At 33.4% G+C, this 21757-nt stretch overlaps 1 protein-coding gene across 1 annotated transcript in view; it reads right to left on the reverse strand.

Moving 5' to 3' along the window:
• Nucleotides 1–21757, reverse strand: part of Mlh1 (DNA mismatch repair ATPase Mlh1) — a 110026-nt gene that overhangs the window by 66475 nt on the left and 21794 nt on the right. Inside the window, exons 6-9 of the mRNA XM_090380163.1 lie at nucleotides 14302–14436; nucleotides 10528–10616; nucleotides 4770–4882; nucleotides 565–658 (exon numbers count right to left, since the gene is read on the reverse strand). Coding sequence (XP_090236289.1) covers nucleotides 565–658; nucleotides 4770–4882; nucleotides 10528–10616; nucleotides 14302–14436 — 431 coding nt within the window. The remainder of the gene's footprint in view (nucleotides 1–564; nucleotides 659–4769; nucleotides 4883–10527; nucleotides 10617–14301; nucleotides 14437–21757) is intronic.

Here is a 21757-nt window from a genome sequence, read left to right on the forward strand (position 1 = left end):
TGATTTTAGTTATTATTTATTCTTTAGCAACTACCCAAAAAAAAAAAAACTTCTTACATAACTTTCACAACACATACATTTAATCGTTTAATTATTGACTGTTTAGATTAATCCCAATGTTTGTCTGATGATCAAAATATAGCTGACTTTATATTTTGCTTTCTGTCTTAACACGAATAAACTAAACTTTAATATCACATGCTATGGTGTTTCCCTATAATTTCATCAATAGTAACAGCTAGAACCATGTCATTTACATCACCCCGAACATTTCTGGTGCTTAACTGCAGTACAACAGTATGTGGCACTCATAACAACAGCCTTACAAAATGAAAGATTAGTGCCAGCACAGAACACCTATTTGCCTTTCCCATTAGTCAATGGCAGATAAACCAACTGACAATAGTCAAGGACAATGATGGACAATTAACATTTGCCTCAGCAAAAAAGCTTTTTTGGCTTTATTTTATTAAATATAAAATAATAAAATACAAAATATAAAAAAAATTCCTTCTGATCTATTAACAGATAACATGAAATAAATATTAAAATTCTTATAGTTACCTGAGATAAAGAAATGGATGCGAATTTTTTGGTAGATATGATCTATATACAGAATCAATAGCTTTTCTTAGAGAGGAGCATTCAACAAGACGATCTGGTTGAAAAATAAATAACACATCAGTTAACTACAGTTCCACAGAATGATAATAAAGTTGCATTAAAAAATATTTTCAAAGCTTCGTTATGAAATTTCAATGTCATTTTTTTTTTTTTTTTTTTTTGAAACTAGGAACTTGAACCACTGTTATTTTTGGGAATATTTAAATATTTTTAGCAAGAATGTTTCCAAGTGCACAACCATTGCCAAGAAATAGTGATAAAATTCTGTTACAATGAACTTCACAAGGGAACAGGAATGATTTTGTTGCACTGAAATTTTGTTCTAATGATACTGCTTAGAATTATTTTAAAAGAATGCTTAGATTATTTGTTTAAGCAAATTCTGCTGCAGCAGACTGGAGATTTCAGCTCAGAGCCATAAAGATATTACCATGCACCTAACCACAGATGGGAAAATTTGTTAAAAGTCATGGGATCGTTTACTGCTATTCATGAACAAGATTGGTAACTTGTTAACTTGTCAATAATTAACCAGTAATGGATTATTTAGTTTCTCAGTCTTGCATTAGGCTTTCATAGCTCATTCAATTAACATTAAACAACTTTTGCCTTGTCATGTTTGTAAACATGACAATCTAAAAGCTGTGTCAGTGTTGTTTAATATCGGCAGAGCAACTTTTATCTGTTTGTATCTATCCCTAATTAGATATGTCATCTAAAGAAAATCAAGTGTCCCAGACAATAACCGCAGTAGTTCACGCAAACATAGTTTGTTATCTATTGTGGAAAAAAGGCTGCATTGTTACCAAAACTTTACAATGAGACTTTGGTAAAGCAACTGGGAAGGCTTAGTATTGTTGATTCATCTACTTGTACCAGAGCCATATTAAAGTCTTTGTAGGCTTTGGGTATGCTCATAATTTTAGGCTACAAGACAGAGGCAAGAAAACATATTTGCATTGTATAAAATATATAGGTCCCATAATATAATTAAAGGTCTTCAACATTTGTAGATGTGATATCATTGTAATTTTTAAAAAGGTTTTGTGAAGTAATTTAATTAAAACAAATTAAGTTTTATTCAGATTTTTTTTTTTTTTTTTTTTTGATAATTTGAGATTTTTTAGAGCCTAAAACTTTTGCATAGGCCCTGGATACTGTGTGCAACGGATAATCTAGCCCTGACTTGTACAGTACATTTTGGAAGGGTAGATAATTATGTTTTTAACTGTAGTGTATTAGTGTATATCTTCTCATATGAGGTACAGAAACTTTCGACACAGGATACATTTGTATAGTACCACTTATACCGTACTAGGTCAGGTGTCCTTAGACTGCCACACTTGGGAAGCTCAACTGAATAAAGGGGCAGTAATTTCCACTACTTATCAACTTTAAAATAATAAATAAATAAAATAAAAATAGTGTATATTTGCACAGAATATATCACATCTACTAGAAAAATCCTACTATGCAGACAAAAGAACCATGGCCGGTCATAGATACGTTACTGAATGTGCTAGTGGTTGGGGAGGAAAGAATTCGCCATATGAAATTTACAACTTCAACAAATGAAATTACGCACCAAAACAATTAAATTACAGACTAGTCATATAGTCATATCAAAGTAACCAGTATGCAGATATCAGAAAAGATATATACTCAATGAAAACAACTTGCTACCTGTGTAGCAAGTTCAGTTCCTAATAATAGTACAAAAATACCTGCTTCACCAATACATAACTTCTAAATTGAATAAATTTGGCAAATTTTCTTAATCTAAACTAAAACTGACAAAAGAGATATCTGATCTGGATTCAGATGATAAAATAAAAATAATAAAAGTTAAAATAAATTTTCCATCTCAAACTTGGCACAGACTAAATAATGTCCACACAAACTGTCCATGCTAAATCACAACAATAGGAGGAACGGGGATTTTATATATATATAGATAAGTTAATTTTTCTTTTTAATGTTCAACTTTATTTTTAGATATAAATTCAAAAATTCAATTTTAGTGAAATTTAATAGGTACAAATTCAGACTAAAATTGAATAAGATTACTAATTCTAATGTTTTTTTTTTTTTTTTTCTAAACAAATGAATTGCTAGAGTAAAGATACACAATATCTGATTATTTATTCAATGAAAACAGGTGCTGGTATATGCAATACTGTTGTGAAAAAATAAATTGTATAATCATTCAGTAATATGGAAACAGTGTGATACATAATTTTTTTTAAGCAAATGCTGTTTGTATCTCTTTATTCCTTCCTTAACCATACTTACAATGCAGTGGTGTACACTCAACCCTGCTCCATATGGTGCAAAGAAGCCAGAGGCTTATGATGCACTAGCTAAAACATTAAACAAAAAATAAAATAATAATAATAAATAAACAAATGATAAAATAAAATGAAATAAAACAAACCACGAATTTAACTCCCTCCTTACAAAAATACCTATACAACTGACCTTTGAATCTCCCTAAGCTGTCAGCCTTAACCACCCATGAGAACAACTTATTCCAGTAATTAACAATTTGCCAACAAAAATATGAAAAGAGAGAAAGAGACAATTTAGTGGCAAGGGACTGACTATTAAAATGGCCACTGCTCTTCATGGACTAACATTATTAGTGGAATCTCTTAGGATTCAGTATTAGGTCCTCTATTGTTTTGTTTTCAGTATACATTAATGATATTGAGGAAGGCATATCAAATTTAACATGCAAGTTTGCTGATGACACAAAAGTTGGCAGGGTGGTGAGTGACAGTAATCAGGATATGCTACTCCATCAAGAACTGAATAAATTAAGATGGGCTGAAAAGTGGCAACTGAAAATTAACATTGATAAATGCAAAGTACTGCATTTGGGCAGCAATAATCCCAGAATAACATTCCAAATGGGTGGTACTATATCTAAGGTAGTGATAATGAAAAAGACCTAGGGGTAACTGCAGAGTCCAAAATGAAGCTCTCTGAGTGGTGCAAATGGACTGCTAGGACAGCTCTAGGGGTTCTGTCAGTGATATACAAAAAAATTTTACTATTGAGTTCTGTAAGGCTCTGAGGTTTTTTTTTTTTTTTTTGATTTGGTAGTTGTTGGCGCATCGGCTTCTGTGGCCATATTGCACCTCCCAAGGTTTATGCAGTACTTTGATCCAAGCCCGAGGCGGGAATCGAACCCGCGACCTTGGGGGTTGCTGAGCAGGTACTTTACCCACTCGGCTAGCCCGGTCGGCAAGGCTCTGAGGAATTGCAAAAATGAATAAAACTTAAGTTTTCCTTTGTTCCTGTGCAGCAGCAGAAAGACTGCTGCACAGGAACAAAGGACACTACTTTGTTACTGGACTGTAAGGCAGTGGGATTGCATGCAAGTTAATAGAGTTTAATTAATTTCTGCATGTTATTTTGTGCCTGACAATAATGCGAAATCACACATAAGGTTGTTTTTAAATTTTAAATGTAAATTAGCTATTTAAATTAATTAATTCCTTGTTACACACAATGAAAGTGTAATCATCCTATAATTTGTGTAAACACTACTATTTTCCCCTCTTGCACTTCCTTGGTGTACTTGCAATCTGTGTTTCATGGGCAGCAGATTTCAAATTGATTATTTACTTTTACAAGGATTTTTAAAGGACATTGCATATTCAAATCAACTTCAGTCACTTGAAGCTCCACAGGTTAGATTCAACATGAAGCAGATTACACTGACAGACACATTAGAAGTGTTCTCCAATGTGATTTTTCATGTGCACTTATGTAAGGAACTTTGAACAGCTACTGTTTTCAAAGTAATATTACATCAACTTCTTTTATGGGTTCCTTTATGAACATGCTATTTTGTTATTCTCTTAACATGTAATAACTATTAACAAGTAAAGTTTGTTATAATACTGTAATGCAAGTACATTTTGAAAAGATAAAATTAAAATGGTACTTCCTAATTTCTGAATTGATCTTTAGTCAGCCAAAGCAAAAGAACTGGGGGAAGGAATGGGAGCAGAGAGCATGTTAACAAAGAATTAAATAACATACCTGTTTACTTTTGCATAAAAAAGAAACAGTATATATTGTTAAAAGTGAATTCTAGACATTTTATTCTGGTCAAAAAAGAAATATGAAGCACTTACTATTAATAAAGAGAAGGAAAACACATCTTTTTACATTATAATTTGCATTTGAAATAAGTCCTTTGGCTGTAAATTTTAAAGCTTCATCTTTGCATTCTAGATCTAATAGTTCTCTGAAAAATTAAGATATTTCAATCATTAATTCCAATTTTTTTATTTAACTATCAAATACAGATATGAAATTTTACACAAAGCAGAAGATACTTTGAGTGCAGAAAAAAACAAGTAGTTTCCTTGGTTTATCCTATTAATCTTATGGTTTCCACTATAGGATTAATACTAATACCAACGAGATGAAGTTTGTTTCTTCTACTTCATATCAATACAGAAGGGGTTGGCAAAAAACAAGTGGATATCAACTGTCACCAATACATTACTTCTCTCAAAAAACTTGTCTCAAGACTGTTGTTGTGCAGGTTTCCCCTTAACTTTCTATGCTGATGTTCAAAAAGAGGCTAATTATCCTCTAGCAACTGTACTGGTGAGAATTTAAATGATTACATTCTCCAGTATGGATATAAAAAATATAAGAATGTCAGAGGATTACTAATTTTACACCAGAAACTGACAGAAACAAACATTTGTAGGGTTGGTAAGCCACCCTACAACCAGCTATTGTAGGGTGGCTTACCTAAGTTTATAAGGTAGAATACTCTTCTACCCTGTAAAGCATTAGAAACAGCCACCAAATCTTTCCTAATTAGATCCCCGATGTCAAGTTTCAACATGGAATTGAGGTGTCACCAATTATTAAGTAGTTCTATTTATATGGGAGTTTAACCCCTTCCCGGAACATTTTTTTCTAGAAAATGTGCCATAATGGATCGACTTTTTTTGTTTTACAGATTAAAAGTATGCATCATGCGAATACTCATTGTATAATTTGTGTTTTTTATAAATATTTTAGTAGAAAATACATGGGAGTAATTAACCCAGTTGGGCTATCCCAAGTTATCAGCATTATCAGATGTTTATAGTTGATTAGGTTCTCCACTGTAGCATTTTGGTGAAAAATGTTCCACGCTTTATTTTGTTTTCTTTTAGCAAGAAAGCAATCTCTTGTCCACCAACCATTATATCTTTGTTTGGTAATGTTTGCTTTTGGTATTTCACTGGCAGCAGCTCCAAGTAGTTCTCCTACTATATGCTTAGTGGCATTATTAATAGATGTAGTGAGGATCAAGTGACTATCAAATTGAATTATTTTAGAAAACATTTTCCAGTTTTCTCAGTGAAAATTCCACATAATTTGTTGGCTGGAGGCATAGTTTGTACCCGTTATAGGATAGTGGTCACTGTTGTGAAGATCAGTTAATACTGTCCAATCAAGACTAGGATAAATGGATGAGGAACATATGGACAGGTCAAGAGCGGAACTTGATCCTGTAGGCAGGTGAATATATGTGTATACACCGGTATTCAGCAATGTTAAGTGATGGTTGTCAAGTATGGTTTCGATTATCCGTCCTCTCTGATCCATGTTCGTGGAACCCCACAAAGGATGGGCATTTAGATCACCAAGAAAGCATACAGGTTGGGGCAGTTGATTTAGTAAATCATCAAGTTCTGCAGTGGAATATAAATAGAGACAAGAGTGAAAGTAATGCCAAGAACAATGCGAAAAGCTACTACTTCTAGAGTGGTGCAAACCTGGATAGATTTGGCTGGTACATTTCTACAAACTAAAATTGCTACTCCTCTTCTTGCTGGAGATTCAGAACATCTGTCCTGTCTGTATAGTGTACATCTTGAGAAGTGGGGAGTATAACTTGATGGTAAATATGTTTCCTGTAGACAAATGCTTGCAGAATTGTGCTGGTGCATTAAATATTTTAATTCATCTAGACTGCTTCTTTGGCCTCTACAATTCCATTGAATGATTTTCTGCATTATTTTGGTTTACGTTAGGTGGATTGGTCTGACCGCTTTGTTTTCCCTCGATCCTGTTTATATTTCTCTCATTTTGAAAATACCAGATGAGCAATATCTGTCTCGTCTTCTGCATGTAGTAGGAGAACTGTATCTTCATTATCCAACTTCTCGTCAATTTCCATACTTTGATCAGTTAGTTTATTCTGGGTAGCATTTGTATTATTTTCCTTAGTTAAAAGTTCCTCAATTGGGGGGCATTGTCTTGGTGCTGCTTGGTTAGCTTTGTATTAGCAGAATTTGATGTATTCTTTGTCTTTGTTGCTGTCAATATCTCATCATTTATGAGGAAAGATCTTGGCTTGGCTGGATGAAATTGAGAAAAAACCATTGAGAAAGAGATAATTTTAGGAGGAATTGTAATATTGGTCTGTGTTGAGAACTCTTTAGTGTTTCTGACTGCATCAGAATAAGATTTGGGTGGTATCACATTTAATATGTTTTTGTGCTTCTCAGTATGAGAGACATTCTACCTTGTACTCAAGTTCCTGTTTTCCATGATTCACAAGTTCTGGAATATGCAGGGTGAGCACCCTGGCAGTTGGGACACTTTGGCGCTGCTGCTGTACATTCAGTTTGCGAGTGATCTGGTCAGCCCCACGTGAGGCAAATGGCCTTACCTTGACATGCTGTTTGAGAATAACCATACTTCTTCGAGCATTTAAAGCATCTGAGTGTATTTGGAATATATGGATGGATCTTACAGAAAAGGCAGCCAGCTTTAACTGATGCAGGAAGATTCGGAGTGTTGAAAGTAAGAATAACATTTCTGGTAGGTGTAAGGACACCATCCTGTTTGGTCATTATTCTTTTGGCATTGATGATGCATTGTGCCTTAAGTTCTTCAGCAATTTCTTCATCAGGAACATTAAGGAGATCCCATTCTGAAATGACCCCTTTTGAGGTGTTAAATGTTCTGTGTGGGGTTACAGAAATGGGAAGATATCCAAAGGTTGTTTGGTTGAGGGGCTGTCTAGAATGACTGGGATTAGAAGTTTCTATTAGAAGATCTCCTGAGCAAAGTCATTTTGACAATTTTGGGAGTACCTGCTACAGCCTCTATGCTTTTCTGTACAAGAAATTGAGATAAGCTGCTAAGAGATTTTGTTGATAAAGAGTGTAAAATTAAAAAAGCAGGCAGGTCATGTGAAGAAACTTTTTTAATTCTTTTTCTTGATATGACTTAAAGTTCATGCGAACACGTAGGCTCTACAGTCGGTGATATTAATGGATCCATAATTGCTGCTTTTCACCCTGAGTATCGAATTTATACTCAGGTTACCAGGCCCGCCATATGGAGCCAGGAGTGGTGCCACCAGTGACCAAGCGATAAGAGATTAGTGGTTAGTGTGTTAGAGAAGTTAGTTTTATATATATATGTATATATATATATACAAAAGAAAGGTGTCTTTCCTTTCTTGATACGAAGCTTACTTCTTTATTTAGAAAGCCAAAATTAAGTAACTTTATAAAGGAAGGGTTTTAACAATCTATAATCTGTCGCTTAGAGAAAAGACGCTTTTAAATCACTTTGGAAATATTGCTATGATCACTTGCTTGGCACTTGGGGCCAACTGAACATATGCAGCCATGCTTACACCTCCGCAAAACAGAATACTAATGCCGTATTTATAGAAATGGCTGATGCAATACCTTTGTTTTGTGACAAACAAAATAACTGTAATCAAACAATATCTTATACATTTCACTACAAATGTTACTTTTTTTTAAGGTGATGCAGTTTTTTTTTCCACCACTGTAACTAATGATTAAACAATAATAGCAGAAAAAGAAGTTGATTTACATGATCTGTAAAAATGTTAAAGGACGATAGAAAATTTTGAGATGAGTATATATTTCTAAAGAAAAAAAAAAGTAATGGCATTTAAATAAGAGCCACTTACAAGTAAAACTGTATAGGACAATAAAATATTGGAACAAGTAAACAGTTTTAAGTATCCTGGCTGCACTCTTTCCTCTTTCATATGAAGATGGAAAAGGCATTGAAATCAAAAATTTTATCAAGGCTACAGGTAATTTTATTTTTTTATTTTATTTATTTTTTTGTACTTTGTTGTGGCCTCCAGGGTTTCCCCCTATACACCACTGTAGCTTCTGAAGGCACTAGGCCAAGGCTGGCAACTGTGTGTATGTGTCATATAATGTATGTGTGCGTTTTGTTATGTTGGGTGTTGAGTGCTGGCGCCTGGAATTTTGCAACCAGGGGCATGGAACACTTGGTCCCCTGACTCCCATCCCAAGCCACATGGAGGCAGCCAGGTAACAGGCTACAGGTAATGATAAACAATATATTTAGAACATCTAAAGTTCAGAAATAAACCAGAATAAAAGTATACAATATGCTAGGGCTGATCATTTAATTAGCGGACTGGTGTAAGATTTTGTTTACCATGCGAACTTTCCATAACTGCCGATAGAGGCACTCTCCCTGATCGTTACTGAGCAGACTCTGTGTGCACATGCCAGTACTTGTTGAGCTAGTGATGCATAAAGAGTCTTTTTTTAGCTGCGTGTCGCTGACAATCATGTTGAAGCAAGTATCATGTCAGACATACAGATTAAACAGTGATATGTGATTCATTATTGTGTCAGATGGGGCTTAAATGCATCGGAAACAGTTAAAGAGATGAATAAAGCATATAGTAATGAGAGTCTTGGTAGAATGGCCATATCTGGTATGACCGCGCGATTCAGTGTGAAGTGGTTTCTCCCTCAAGACAATGACAGACCCCATCCGGCTAATATTGTGCACCTATGATAGTAATCACTACCATAGGTGCCGAGGTTCTGCCATATCACCCTTATTCACTGAATTTAGCTGTGTTATTTCTTCCTCTTTCCATATCTGAAGAAAGCTCTGAAAGGCAAGCTTTTTGTGTCTGACACGATGCTTGCAGAGCCACAACAGAAGCAGTGTTCAAAAAATGGCTTGTAAGAAGCACTTAATGCATGGGATGATGGTGGTAAAAGTGAGTAAAGTATGGTGGTAAAAGTGAGTAAAGTTCAAGGGAGAGTATTTCAAGAGGGGAGACATCCACAGAAGATTCAGATGATGACAATTAAGATAAGATCTTGCACCAGTCTGCAAATTAAATTATCACCCCAAACCTATATTATTATATGGAAGTGAAACATGGACAATCAACAAAAGACACGAGGACAGGATTTGGAGTACAAAAACAGTAGTATTGGGGCCCTGGAGTGCAAGGAAGACATAGGTATTTTCTACACTGCCTAAAAAAAAACAAAAAAAAAACAATAATAATAAATGAAATATTTTGGAAAAACATCAGCTAACAAGTGAAGAAATACTTAATGAAGTACAACTAATATTAAAAACAGTTTATTAATGTAGACAAAAATGTATTCAACAAATAGATAAAATGAGAGATGATAGTTTACCAAGTTTAATAAAAAAATAAGGTAAAAGGAAAAACAAAGAGATGATGTGAGAGTGAAAAAAAGGATAGCTGGCCTAAGTCCCTGGAAGAAGGCTAATGGTCACATTTAAATTTGGGAAAATTAATTAAAGAGAAACATGATACTGCAGAACATTCTCATAAAATTTCTCAAAAAATTTTTTTTAATGTTTCAAAACAAGTATTTTGAAATCTTAAAATGATATGTTACATTACTATCAAAACTGGAAACACAGGATATAGATATATTCACAGTATTTATAATTTATGATAAAAATTCAGTAATAAGTGGCACACTGTTTACATTAAATTATGCAAAAGTTTATTACTTCTCTAAGTGGATACAACACATTTTACAACATATAAGAAAGAATACTACACCTAATTACCTTGCTACAGTTGCACCATGAATAATACGGATATTATCACGACAAGTGGAATTAACAGGTGTATGAATATCATCAGAGTTTTCTCCAGCCTACCAAGAAGAGACATCACTGCTATTAACAGTTAATTTAAATTCTAAATAAATAAAGCCATTTCAATGGAACATATAAAGTTTACTTAAATAACCAACCACTCTGATTTTAAGTCAAACTATGTATCCAGGGTTCTAAACATATTAATTTCACAATTCCAATGTGCACTGATTCATTGATTAAAGTAGCACAAATCAAAAGCAAGAACTGTACCTGTTGCATTTGCCAACTGCTCCCTTTGAGCAGAATTAAAATAATGCTTAAAGGTTGTCATAATTTCCCTTGTGAAAATTAAAACCCTTTCCTTCGTCTTTGACAATAGTTGCTTCTTTAGATATGTCTCACAATTAATACATTTTGACCATTATGTTCTTACAAGGGAAATGCAAAATCATGTCACCTCTGATTTATTTTAAAGTTCACGAAGATAAAATATTTCTTAAATGAAGCAAAACAACTATGCAGTATTACCTTATATTCAGAAACAGCTGGGAAAATCAGCTGGTATTTTTCTTTTTTACTTTTATACATTTGTTTTTAATTTTGTTCCTTTTCTATTTCTTTCATTTTCTTTGTTTATAATATTTCTACACTAACTTGTAAGAACGTTGCACACAGCAACTACTTTCATTATTAGACTTGTAGTTCAACACTTGATGGCTGCAGCCAAATGAGTTCCCTTCATTTTCTTTTTTTGGCATCCTTAAGCATTCAATTTTTTTTGATTTGTCTACTGTGACCAATATCGATTTGTGGGAGCTATCAGAATTTGCACATAATAATGTGGATTTTGTGCTCCAGTGTACTGTTTAATTTTTTTATTTAACTGGGTATTTTCAGGCAGAGATTTCAAGAATAACCTGGTCTCATTAGCATTATAAATCTGTCATGATTCAAGTTGTAAATCTTCAATTATTTTAATAAGCTTAGCTTTTAAAACAGCACAATGCTCACTGAATTTGCACTAAAGAGACTCGCCACAAATTTCTATGTTGGCTATAACCACGGCAGTTTTGAAATCTAAATAGGCAACCCATCCTTGCTTCGAATACAGAGTGAGAAAAATCACTGAGCAAACTGTTCCACCACCACTATCATCTGACGTTGACTCCTGTAACAGGAACACCTAAAGCTCACTGTTGCTCATACCATTCATATACTTTATAAAATCCCTATTTTACTTTAGTAGATCATTTAAAGACAATTAAAATGGAAAGGATTATATGGGAAACAGACAATGAATAGTAAAAACTTTCAAGACAATGCTGTCACTATGAAATTAAACTGACAACTACAGAGCAACAGGAAAAAATATAAATAAATAAACATTCAACATCAATGTCAAATTCACATGGAACTGGGAAATTTTATTCACAGTTCCACATGAATTTGTGGATCAGGAAAGAAACATTTCCTTCTGATATAGGATCTTATAAAATAAATCAGTTAGTTGATTTGCTTAACTTAGTTTAAGCATGGTAATCCTACTTCAAAAGTGCAAGTACAAAAAAATAAAACCCTTTTTTGCTGAATGTGTATGTTTTAAAATGGAAAATTGTCTTCTTTACAGCACAAATCAGATACTATATGCAAATTTTGATACTTATCAAAGTGTACAGGAAGCTGGAAACTATATAATTAAATTTTTGTTTAGGAAAAATCTCCATTCTGCACGTACGTGAACGCACACACACACACACACACACACACACACAACAGAAGATAGTCCAAATTACAAATTATGAGGTTTTATTGTATTTCATTCATATGATTTTTAGACCTTACTTTTTATCTCTTCAAACTGTCATTGCTTTTTTTTTGATAAACTCTGAGCTGGCAGATAAAGACATATCATCTCTGCTGACGTTTTGAGGTTTTCACGCAAGGTTTTTTCTGATGTCTTCACTACAGCCATATTTCTGGTTTAGGCTGGTGAGAAACAAATTTTTCTAAGAACATTTTGATACTTAACCATAGGGAATCTATATAAAATTATAATCATTACCTGCTAATGGGAAGAAAACAGTACTGTTCTCCTGAGTGGCATCTCTCTAACATCATACTGTATAAGAAGCAGTTAACTAACTGTCCGATTATGATCACATGCCCATATAAATTATCATCATATTCACTTATTTGGTCTGTGGCACACCTGAAATCCCATTTTTGCTTTCCATCACTCCATGTCATGCCAGACAAACTCAATAATACCTCAATAATTGTAATATACAAGACATACTCTTCTTAAATCAATGTCTTTCAAAATTAAAAGCAAAACTCTGAGCTGGCAGATAGAGACATATGATCTCTGTAGACATTTTCATCTCAGCTCAGAGTCTTCTCCCCTTCTGTTATGTTCATTTTTCCTATACATAATTTGAATATGGTAACCATATTCAAATTATGCATCCAGTATATCAGAATGCATTCTGATATTCCTATTATGCAGATTTCACCATACTCCAAATTCATCAAATTTATTAACTATAAACCTAGCATTAGTACAGAAACATGAGATAATCTATTTTCTAATAGTTGTTTGGTTTTTAGGAGCATTAGCAATTCAGGCCATATTGCTCCGTGGATATGCGGTGGTCATTCCCTGACCTTTCCGCATCCTCCGTATTTGGTGGTCACGGGCTTGAACCCCGGTCTAAACAAGAAGCATGTGCTACGCACTGCTGCACCTGCCCACCTGGCTATGGAGGTGCCTCTTCTAATAGATTATCTCCAATACATCCCATGTTGTTTTGTATAATAGTTCTTTCCCAAGGAATTTTCCATTTGAATATTTGGTTAGTTCTAGCACTCTCTCTCTGCAACTGTTTAGTAATTTCCAATTATTTTTCTGTAGTCCCATAATCTTACAGTGAGAGCTTGTTTGTTTGTTTGTTCAGTTTTTAGGAGCATTAGCAACTAAGGCCATATTGCTCCGCGGATATGCGGTGGTCATTCCCTGACCTTTCTGCATCCTCCGTATTTGGTGGTTACAGGCTTGAACCCCGGTCTAATCAAGAAGCATGTGCTATGCACTGCTGCTCCTGCCCACCTGGCTACAGAGGCGCCACAGTGAGAGCCATAGCGTTATAAGTACCCTAGCAGGACATGAACTTTCCACACTACTTTGCAAATTATTGCACATCCCAAGAATATTGTTTGAAATAATGCAAGAATCAAATCAGCCTATGCTTCTAACCACATTGAAATTTTTGATCTCTGTATTATCCCACAGCTAGCAGCTTCCTGAAATAGATACCATCTCAATATCATCAGCAATTATTCTTGCACCTCTTCTATTTATGTGTCCTATTTCTACAAGTTCCTATTTCTTGGGCCATATCTCCCTCTTTTTTTTTATGCTTGATTAAAATTCTATATAATTTTATGTTGAGCCCTAACTTGTAGCTTTTTCTCTTCATCACCTGACAACTATGAATTAAGATCTCAGATTGTCTACGTTTAATATTATCAGTACCTATTAATGATGATGCACTAATCGATTAACATTTACTGATGATATACTAATGAATATATACAATGATCATATAATGCACAATAAGGATTAACATGATTTGAGTTAAGAGATTTTGTTTTAAACCACAACATAGTTTTCTTTAGACAAGTATAAATGTTATAAATATAATGTTGTTTATTATTAAGTTTTACTAAAAATATTTTACAAACTTTTTTTAGTGAAAAGCCCACTTTGGCATTATGTACAGCATAATGACCAACTACATTAAAAATCTTTGCATGTTCTTCCGCAGAACTTTTCAAGGCATTTTTTCTAGTCACCATATTATAAAATAAATCTTCTGCCTGAAAATAAATAAATAAATAATTGTTAGAAAATGCAATTGATTAATAAATATCTATTATCTAAAATCTGGTGATTTCAAACTGAGATGTGGAAAAATTACAAGTAAATAAAAAAAAAAAAAAAAAAGGAATTGATGTCTCAATAAACTTCATTTATATATATATATAAATAAACTTCAAACTTCACATATGGGCAAATGCTTCAATATCTGAGATCCATTAATATCTAAAATGAACACCAAATACACTTCCCAGTTTCAGTACTAAATAGAATAAACTGGAAGCACTTGTGATATATTGCATTGGATACCATTACAACATAACTCCAGGTAAAAACCTAAACTGAGCTACCAATTTAAGTAGTAGATGGGGAGGGGATGGAAGGAATATTAAAAAGTAGAAATTATATTACAACAAAAAGAAAAAAATTAAATGTATCCAATCCTCAAATGATTTAATAGCTTTGGAAGTAAAAAATAAAAATAATAAAAAGCTAAAAGAAAGAAGAACAAATTACATTACTATGGAACTTATACGTTAATTTCAGCTCATCTCTAGTAAGTGAGGGCCTTGAAGTAGCAAACTGAAATGATAATTTCAGTTTGTTACTGAAAAACTACTGAATATTAAACATTACATTTGTGAAGAAATTTTGAAATAATGAAAAAATTAAAAACTAATATGCAAAATGAAAGCAGAAAATTAGCTGATTAAGAAGCTAATTAATAGTGGCTATAATACCAGTAATTCATTTAAACTAAGCAAACTACTAGCAAAAAGGCACAAAATATACCAGTCTTAATAAACTTCATAAGAAACAAATTTACTGAAAACTACATGGTGTTCTCCTGGATTAGCAGGTCTCAAATACTGAGTCCATCTGTGTAAAAAAAAAAAAAAAAAAAAAAAAAAAAAATGAACATTTTTTATTTTTTCACAGCTTTGGTTTGGTTTTCATGGCGCATGGGTGACTAAAGGCCATGATGTGCAAAGTCCACTTTTTTTTTCAGAGCATGCAGAATGTTTAAGTGATATCATACACAATACTACAACTCATTAAGGATCCATGGAAATGGACTACTGGACTGTCAGATTTGAAAACAGTAACAGCAGACCTTAATTTTATGACTAATCTATCAGTACATAAAGTAATATTGTACCATATTATATAAATAAAGCAAGGATTAATGTAAAATTATAAAGAATAACATATATCAAGTATGCAAAGAATTAAATAAATAAACAAGAAATACTAAAAAGAGAAGGTAATTCTAAGAGCTGAAGTGGAAAATTCTAATTTTAAATTGTAGGCAGATGCATGAAGTCTTTTTTAGTCATCAATAATATAAAACTAATTTTTTTCTATATGTTGCTCACCCAACTGTAACTTCCAGTATGTACTTTTCAAGAACAACCTGCTCTTTGGATTTTCTAATAAAGATTAACAAAGAAAACAAACAACAGAAGTGAAAAATGTTTAGAAAACATAACTGGTAGCATAAAGTTCATTCTCTGTTATATATTGTGCTGTGATATATTGCACATTGATTTATCTTTTTATTAACTCTTTGTGTGCTGGTGGAGGGATGTAATATCACGATATTCGACACCTCTTCCTCTGCTTGTGTAGAATATGACCAGGGCTGACTTTGGTTGTGAGGCCCTTTCACTGTACCCCATTCCTTCAAATTACGATGGATGTTGACAAACACATGCCAATTAGGGTGTCGCCCTGTTGGAAAATGACGCTGGTATTCGGTGGCTGCAGCTCTAGCATTTCCTTCACATATCTGCATATTCTGCTAATGTTAATGCTCTTTTACTCTTATTTTGCCATACATGTAAAGAAATTAATGTACCACAGCAACAATCTGTTTGTCGCAGCTTTACATTTTCATCACGTTTTTATAAAAAAAAACAATACAATTTACATAACATTTTGCGCAACAATCTGATTTGCATACTCCACATCACGAAGTGGAGTATGCAAAACACTAGAAGCAGAAATGACATTATTAATCTGTTTTAATGCTGTAAATCAAAACATTGCACCTACTTCAAACTGAGTGTAGACTTTTCTTCTTGTATTTTAATGAACCATTCCCTTAATAAATATTGATGTTGATTTAGACACCCTGTATATATGCACACAGAGTAGGAACCTATAACTGACCTTATCTCTTTTATTTTAATCATTTAAATGTGGATGGTACACCCAAATTGCCTATATCCTTGGTTCTCAAACTGTTCTCTCATAAAACAATGGTAGTCCATTGCTAAATTCAAATAATGACAGTTTTTTCCTAATTTTTTCCCATAAAAAATTAAGTTAACAGATAGAATTTTCTTAATTTTAAGTTTTTCTGCCACAAACGTTTCTTAAGCCTTTGTCACCTGCTGCTACTTATCTGTTAACAAGTGTTAGCAACCAACAAAAAAAGGTCACTAAATCCAAAAAGCTATATCTTTTCCAACTACATCTCCAGTTTTCTCCACAAAACCAATTGCAAAAATAAACTAAATGCAGAGCCAGAAGTGTATATTCAATTGTCAAATATCACACTTGATATTAAGCATATCTGCTCACCATGTGAGGTGCATCCTTCACATGACATTTGATAAGGCACTTTTCTTTATTTTTGTCCTGCTAGAATGTGATTTTTTAAAAAATATTTTATGTATTATTATTTTTTGAGTTATGGAGACTTGCACATATATAATATGTGCTTGTATAATTTGCTTCCATCTGTTGGAAGTAAATGGGTTAAAAAAATTCATGGGAGAACTAGACAAATTCTTGGAGGGTAGAGACAGGTGAAGTGTTTTTTTTTTTTTTTTTTTTTTGGCTGAAGCTATATAAGCTTGCTTTCTTGCATCATTTGCCATTACTACCACTACTAACATAGTATTATTATCTGTTAGTAAAATTGTTTCTGTTCATATGATGGGATTAAATACAATATTTCATGGTGTTTTCAACAAGTAATCTCACTTCTAGGTATTTTTCCACCTGAACAAAATCTGGGTACTGCTGGCCTACATATTTAGTTTATTTACAAAAACTGCATCTCAAGAATGTTTACTTAATATCAATGAAGCACAGTAATTTCATACCTGTATTATGAAATACATATACCTATGCAAAAATATAATTATGATACATATGACTGACTACCTTCATTAATTTAATTTTTGTGTGAAAATACTTGTGCATATGCACATACACTGGTGTTCAAAGAAAGTGCATCACCCCTTAAAATTGTAATTGTCGTCTGAATAACGTAAGTATATGGCAATATTTCTTACAGATTGCATCAGACAAGATTGACGCGTGTAGGTGATGACATAATATTGCATCAGCTGTTACTTTCATCTACATAAGCACGCTCTGCAAGAGTTGAGTCATTCCTTGCTTGTGTCAGCATGGCGAGTTATGTGCAGTTGACCCAACGAAGAAAGAGTTCTATTGTTGCTTTATGTGAGGAAGAATGTTCTTCCTGTCATATTGCTTATAGTGTGTCTTGTAATCAGTTGACAGTGAGTAGATTTCTTTCCAAACTCAAGAATACTGGTTCTACTGTTTGTTTGTTGTTTTGTATATTTGGTTTTTAGGAGCATTAGCAACTAAGGCCATATTGCTCCGGGATATGCGGTGGTCATTCCCTGACCTTTCCGCATCCTCCGTATTTGGTGGTGACAGGCTCAAACCCCGGTCTAATCAAGAAGCGTGTGCTACGCACTGCTGCTCCTTCCCACCTGGCTACGGAGGCCCCTGGTTTTACTGATGGGAAAAAAGGAACCACAGTTCCTTTTTTCCCATCAGTAGAACCAGAGCATCTCTACACCAAAACAGGACCGCGTTTTGAAGCGCTTATGCCTTAAAAACCATAAAGCTTCTTCGTCTGAGCTGAAAAGAGAATGGGAAGAACATAGAGGAGTGGTAGCAAGTGGAGTAATAGTCAGAAGACGCCTCTTCAAAAATGGACTTGTAGCCCGTCATCCTAAGAAGAAGACCCCTCACACAAAAAATGAAAAAGGCCCGATTAACTTGGTGTGAGGAGCATGTCAAATGCACCCCCAAGCAGTGGAAGTCGGTTATTTTCTCGGAAGAGAAGACATTCAACTTTCATGGCTCTGATGGGAGACAAACGATTCGCCGTAGACATGGTGAAGAATACCATCCAGACTGTATGGCGTCTACAGTGAAATTCCCTACCAGCCAAATGATATGGGGGTGCATTTTGTATCGCAGAGTAGGTCACCTGCAGTTTATAAAAGGTTCCGTAAATGCCAATGGATACCTGGCTATGTTGGAAGGCAAATTGCTGCCAACCATTAGAGACCATTTCAACCTGCCAAGTAACTGCATCTTTCAGAACGACTCTGCTCCTTGTCATCTGTAGTTACTTTAGCTTCATTTCTGCATTAGAGGTTTGACAGTAATGTGTTTACATTTGTTACAGGTGAAAAAATGGTTGGAAGAACGGTCCACTACAATTCTTAGCTGGCCAGGAAGCAACCCGGACCTGAATCCTATAGAGAACTGTTGCCAGAAAGAAACCAAAGACCCTTCGTGAACTTCAGGAAGCTATAATTCGTGTTTGGAACCACAAACTGATTATCTTCAGAAATTGATCTTGTCAATGCCTCGACGGTGTGCTGCTGTCATCAGGGCCAGAGGCGGTTCAACTAAATATTAGTTTGCACCTAGTGAACTTTTCATTTTGTTTTCATTTTGAATTTTCATTTTCAAACTGAAGGCTTCTGATAACATTTCAGCCATAATTGTCATGTTTACCAAAACTGTTGTATAAAGGTTACAAATGCTCATTTTGGAATATTTTGAGAGCACCTGTCAAATATTACTTAGCTTTGCCTTAACTATTAATAAATATCTTTTGTTTATATTTCTATTTGTGATGTTAGTCATTAATGTAACATACCATTGCAAAAAAAGGGTTAAAAATGTGAAATTCCTAGGCGATGCACTTTCTTTGAACACCAGGGTACATGCAAATACATGAGGGTAAGCATTACATTTAAGGCACATTTGATTTTTTTCTCTTAAATTAAATGAATTTTTTCCTATCTCTGTGATTGATAGTAGTGAAAAGTGAATATAATTATCTCTTTATCAATTACTAAAATTATAACACTATAAAACTCTACAATTTTATGTTCTCCAAACTTAGCCATTCAGTTTAATTAAAACTGTGTAATAGTATTACCCTTCTCCCATATACTCTTTTTTTTTAAGTCTCTTTTTTCTCTCTCTCTATATATATATATATATATATATATATATATAAAATATTAAGGATAATAGAAAATAATAGAAAAAGTAAATCAATCAAATAATAATACTATCAGGGACTTAAGAAAACGCAAAAAAAAAAAAAAAAAAAAATTATCGCTTTTTACCGACAATCTAGATGACTTCAACTGGGGCCAACCACCCAGACTGAAGGCAAAAAACGACAAGAGGTTCTCTGTTTCTGTAATGATCAATATATGCTAAGTAATTTAAATCTAAACCAAATATAAACCAATATAGGCTAAATATAAATCAAATGTAAATAAAAAGTTAAGAAATTTTAGAATTATTAGAATCAAATGTAAGAAATATAAGTAAAATATAAATTTTACATTTAAATTTACTTAAGTTCACGCTGAGGTAACATGCAAATTCAGCTCAGGGTCCTACTATAGGAACGGGTTTGTGATCCCGGGCATACCCGAGCCACAACTTATATCTTGTAATGTCTTTAAACTGTCCTACACTCTTTATTTTTATTTCTCCGAAATTATTAGGGCAATCCGAGGATGAAGGAGAAACTATTTCTTATCCATACCACTATTTTTCGCCTTTGTGGAATTCAGGTTCTATTATTCCTACTCCTTTAGTTTTTCTTCTTACTATCTGCATGTTTCTCTTTGCGTTAGCTTATATTTAATTATTTATTTATATTTATTTTTATCATATCCATCACATAGGGGGCACCACATAATATTTTGACGACTATTACATTATGTCCTAGATACAGTAAATACGTAGTATGTATTATATATTTAATCTTATTTTAATCATTAAATTACGTTCTCTGTCGGGTCAGTGATGATTAATAATGCTTACATTTATATTTTACTTATATTTCTTACATTTGATTCTAATAATTCTAAAATTTCTTAACTTTTTATTTACATTTGATTTATATTTAGCCTATATTGGTTTATATTTTGTTTAGATTTAAATTACTTAGCATATATTGATCATTACAGAAACAGAGAACCTCTTGATAGTAGTTGTTTTTTGCCTTCAGTCTGGGTGGTTGGCCCCAGTTGAAGTCATCTAGATTGTCGGTAAAAAGCGATATTTTTTTTTTTTTTTTTTTTTTTTGCGTTTTCTTAAGTCCCTGATAGTATTATTATTTGATTGATTTACTTTTTCTATTATTTTCTATTATCCTTAATATTTTATAGACATTATGGGTGTATTGCATGATTGCTTGCAACTGCATTGATCCATAAATATTAGTTACAGTTACTGTCGTTTTAACTTTCTTTTCTTTTTTATCACTAATATAATTATAAATATATATATATATATATATATATATATATATATATCACTTCACAAGTGATGCTACATTCATAAGTCTTACATGTGAAGTGTGCATGAACTGTCTAATGCTAACAATACTGCATTAAAACTACATTTAATCTATGAATTATGAATTTATTTTTTTACACACAATTTGTATGGAAAAAAGAAATAATAATTGCCTGATTTCTATTTGTCCAAATTTAATGAAATTTGGAATGGCTCGACAAATATTTTTAAAATTCTCAAATATAAAATTTAATGAAAATTTATCCATTGAGAATAGTTGTAACATGCAGACAGATAGACATGGCAAAGACAATAGGCACACATGCATGTATATATGTGCGAAAGTGCCTAAATGTATATATACAGTAGTTGTTTGGTTTTTAGGAGCATTAGCAACTAAGGCCATATTGCTCCGGGAATGTGCGGTGGTCATTCCCTGACCTTTCTGCACCCTCCGTATTTGGTAGTGATGGGCTTGAACCCCAGTCTAATCAAGAAGCGTGTGCTACGCACTGCTGCTCCTTCCCACCTGGCTACGGAGGTGCCTGTATATACAGTAGATTCCTGTTTTTTGGGCCACAGTCAATCAGGGACAGCCATTTATTTAAGACAAAGAACAGAACCTAATTGAGAAAATAGTTAAGATTTTCTTCACTTAATTGGGACAACATGCAGTTTAATCGGGGCAGGAAACTTGAGATTACCCTACAA

The sequence above is a fragment of the Mastigoproctus giganteus genome, chromosome 8 (genome assembly GCF_048544385.1).
Source record: "Mastigoproctus giganteus isolate SK-2022 chromosome 8, ASM4854438v1, whole genome shotgun sequence".
NCBI lineage: Eukaryota > Metazoa > Arthropoda > Arachnida > Uropygi > Thelyphonidae > Mastigoproctus > Mastigoproctus giganteus.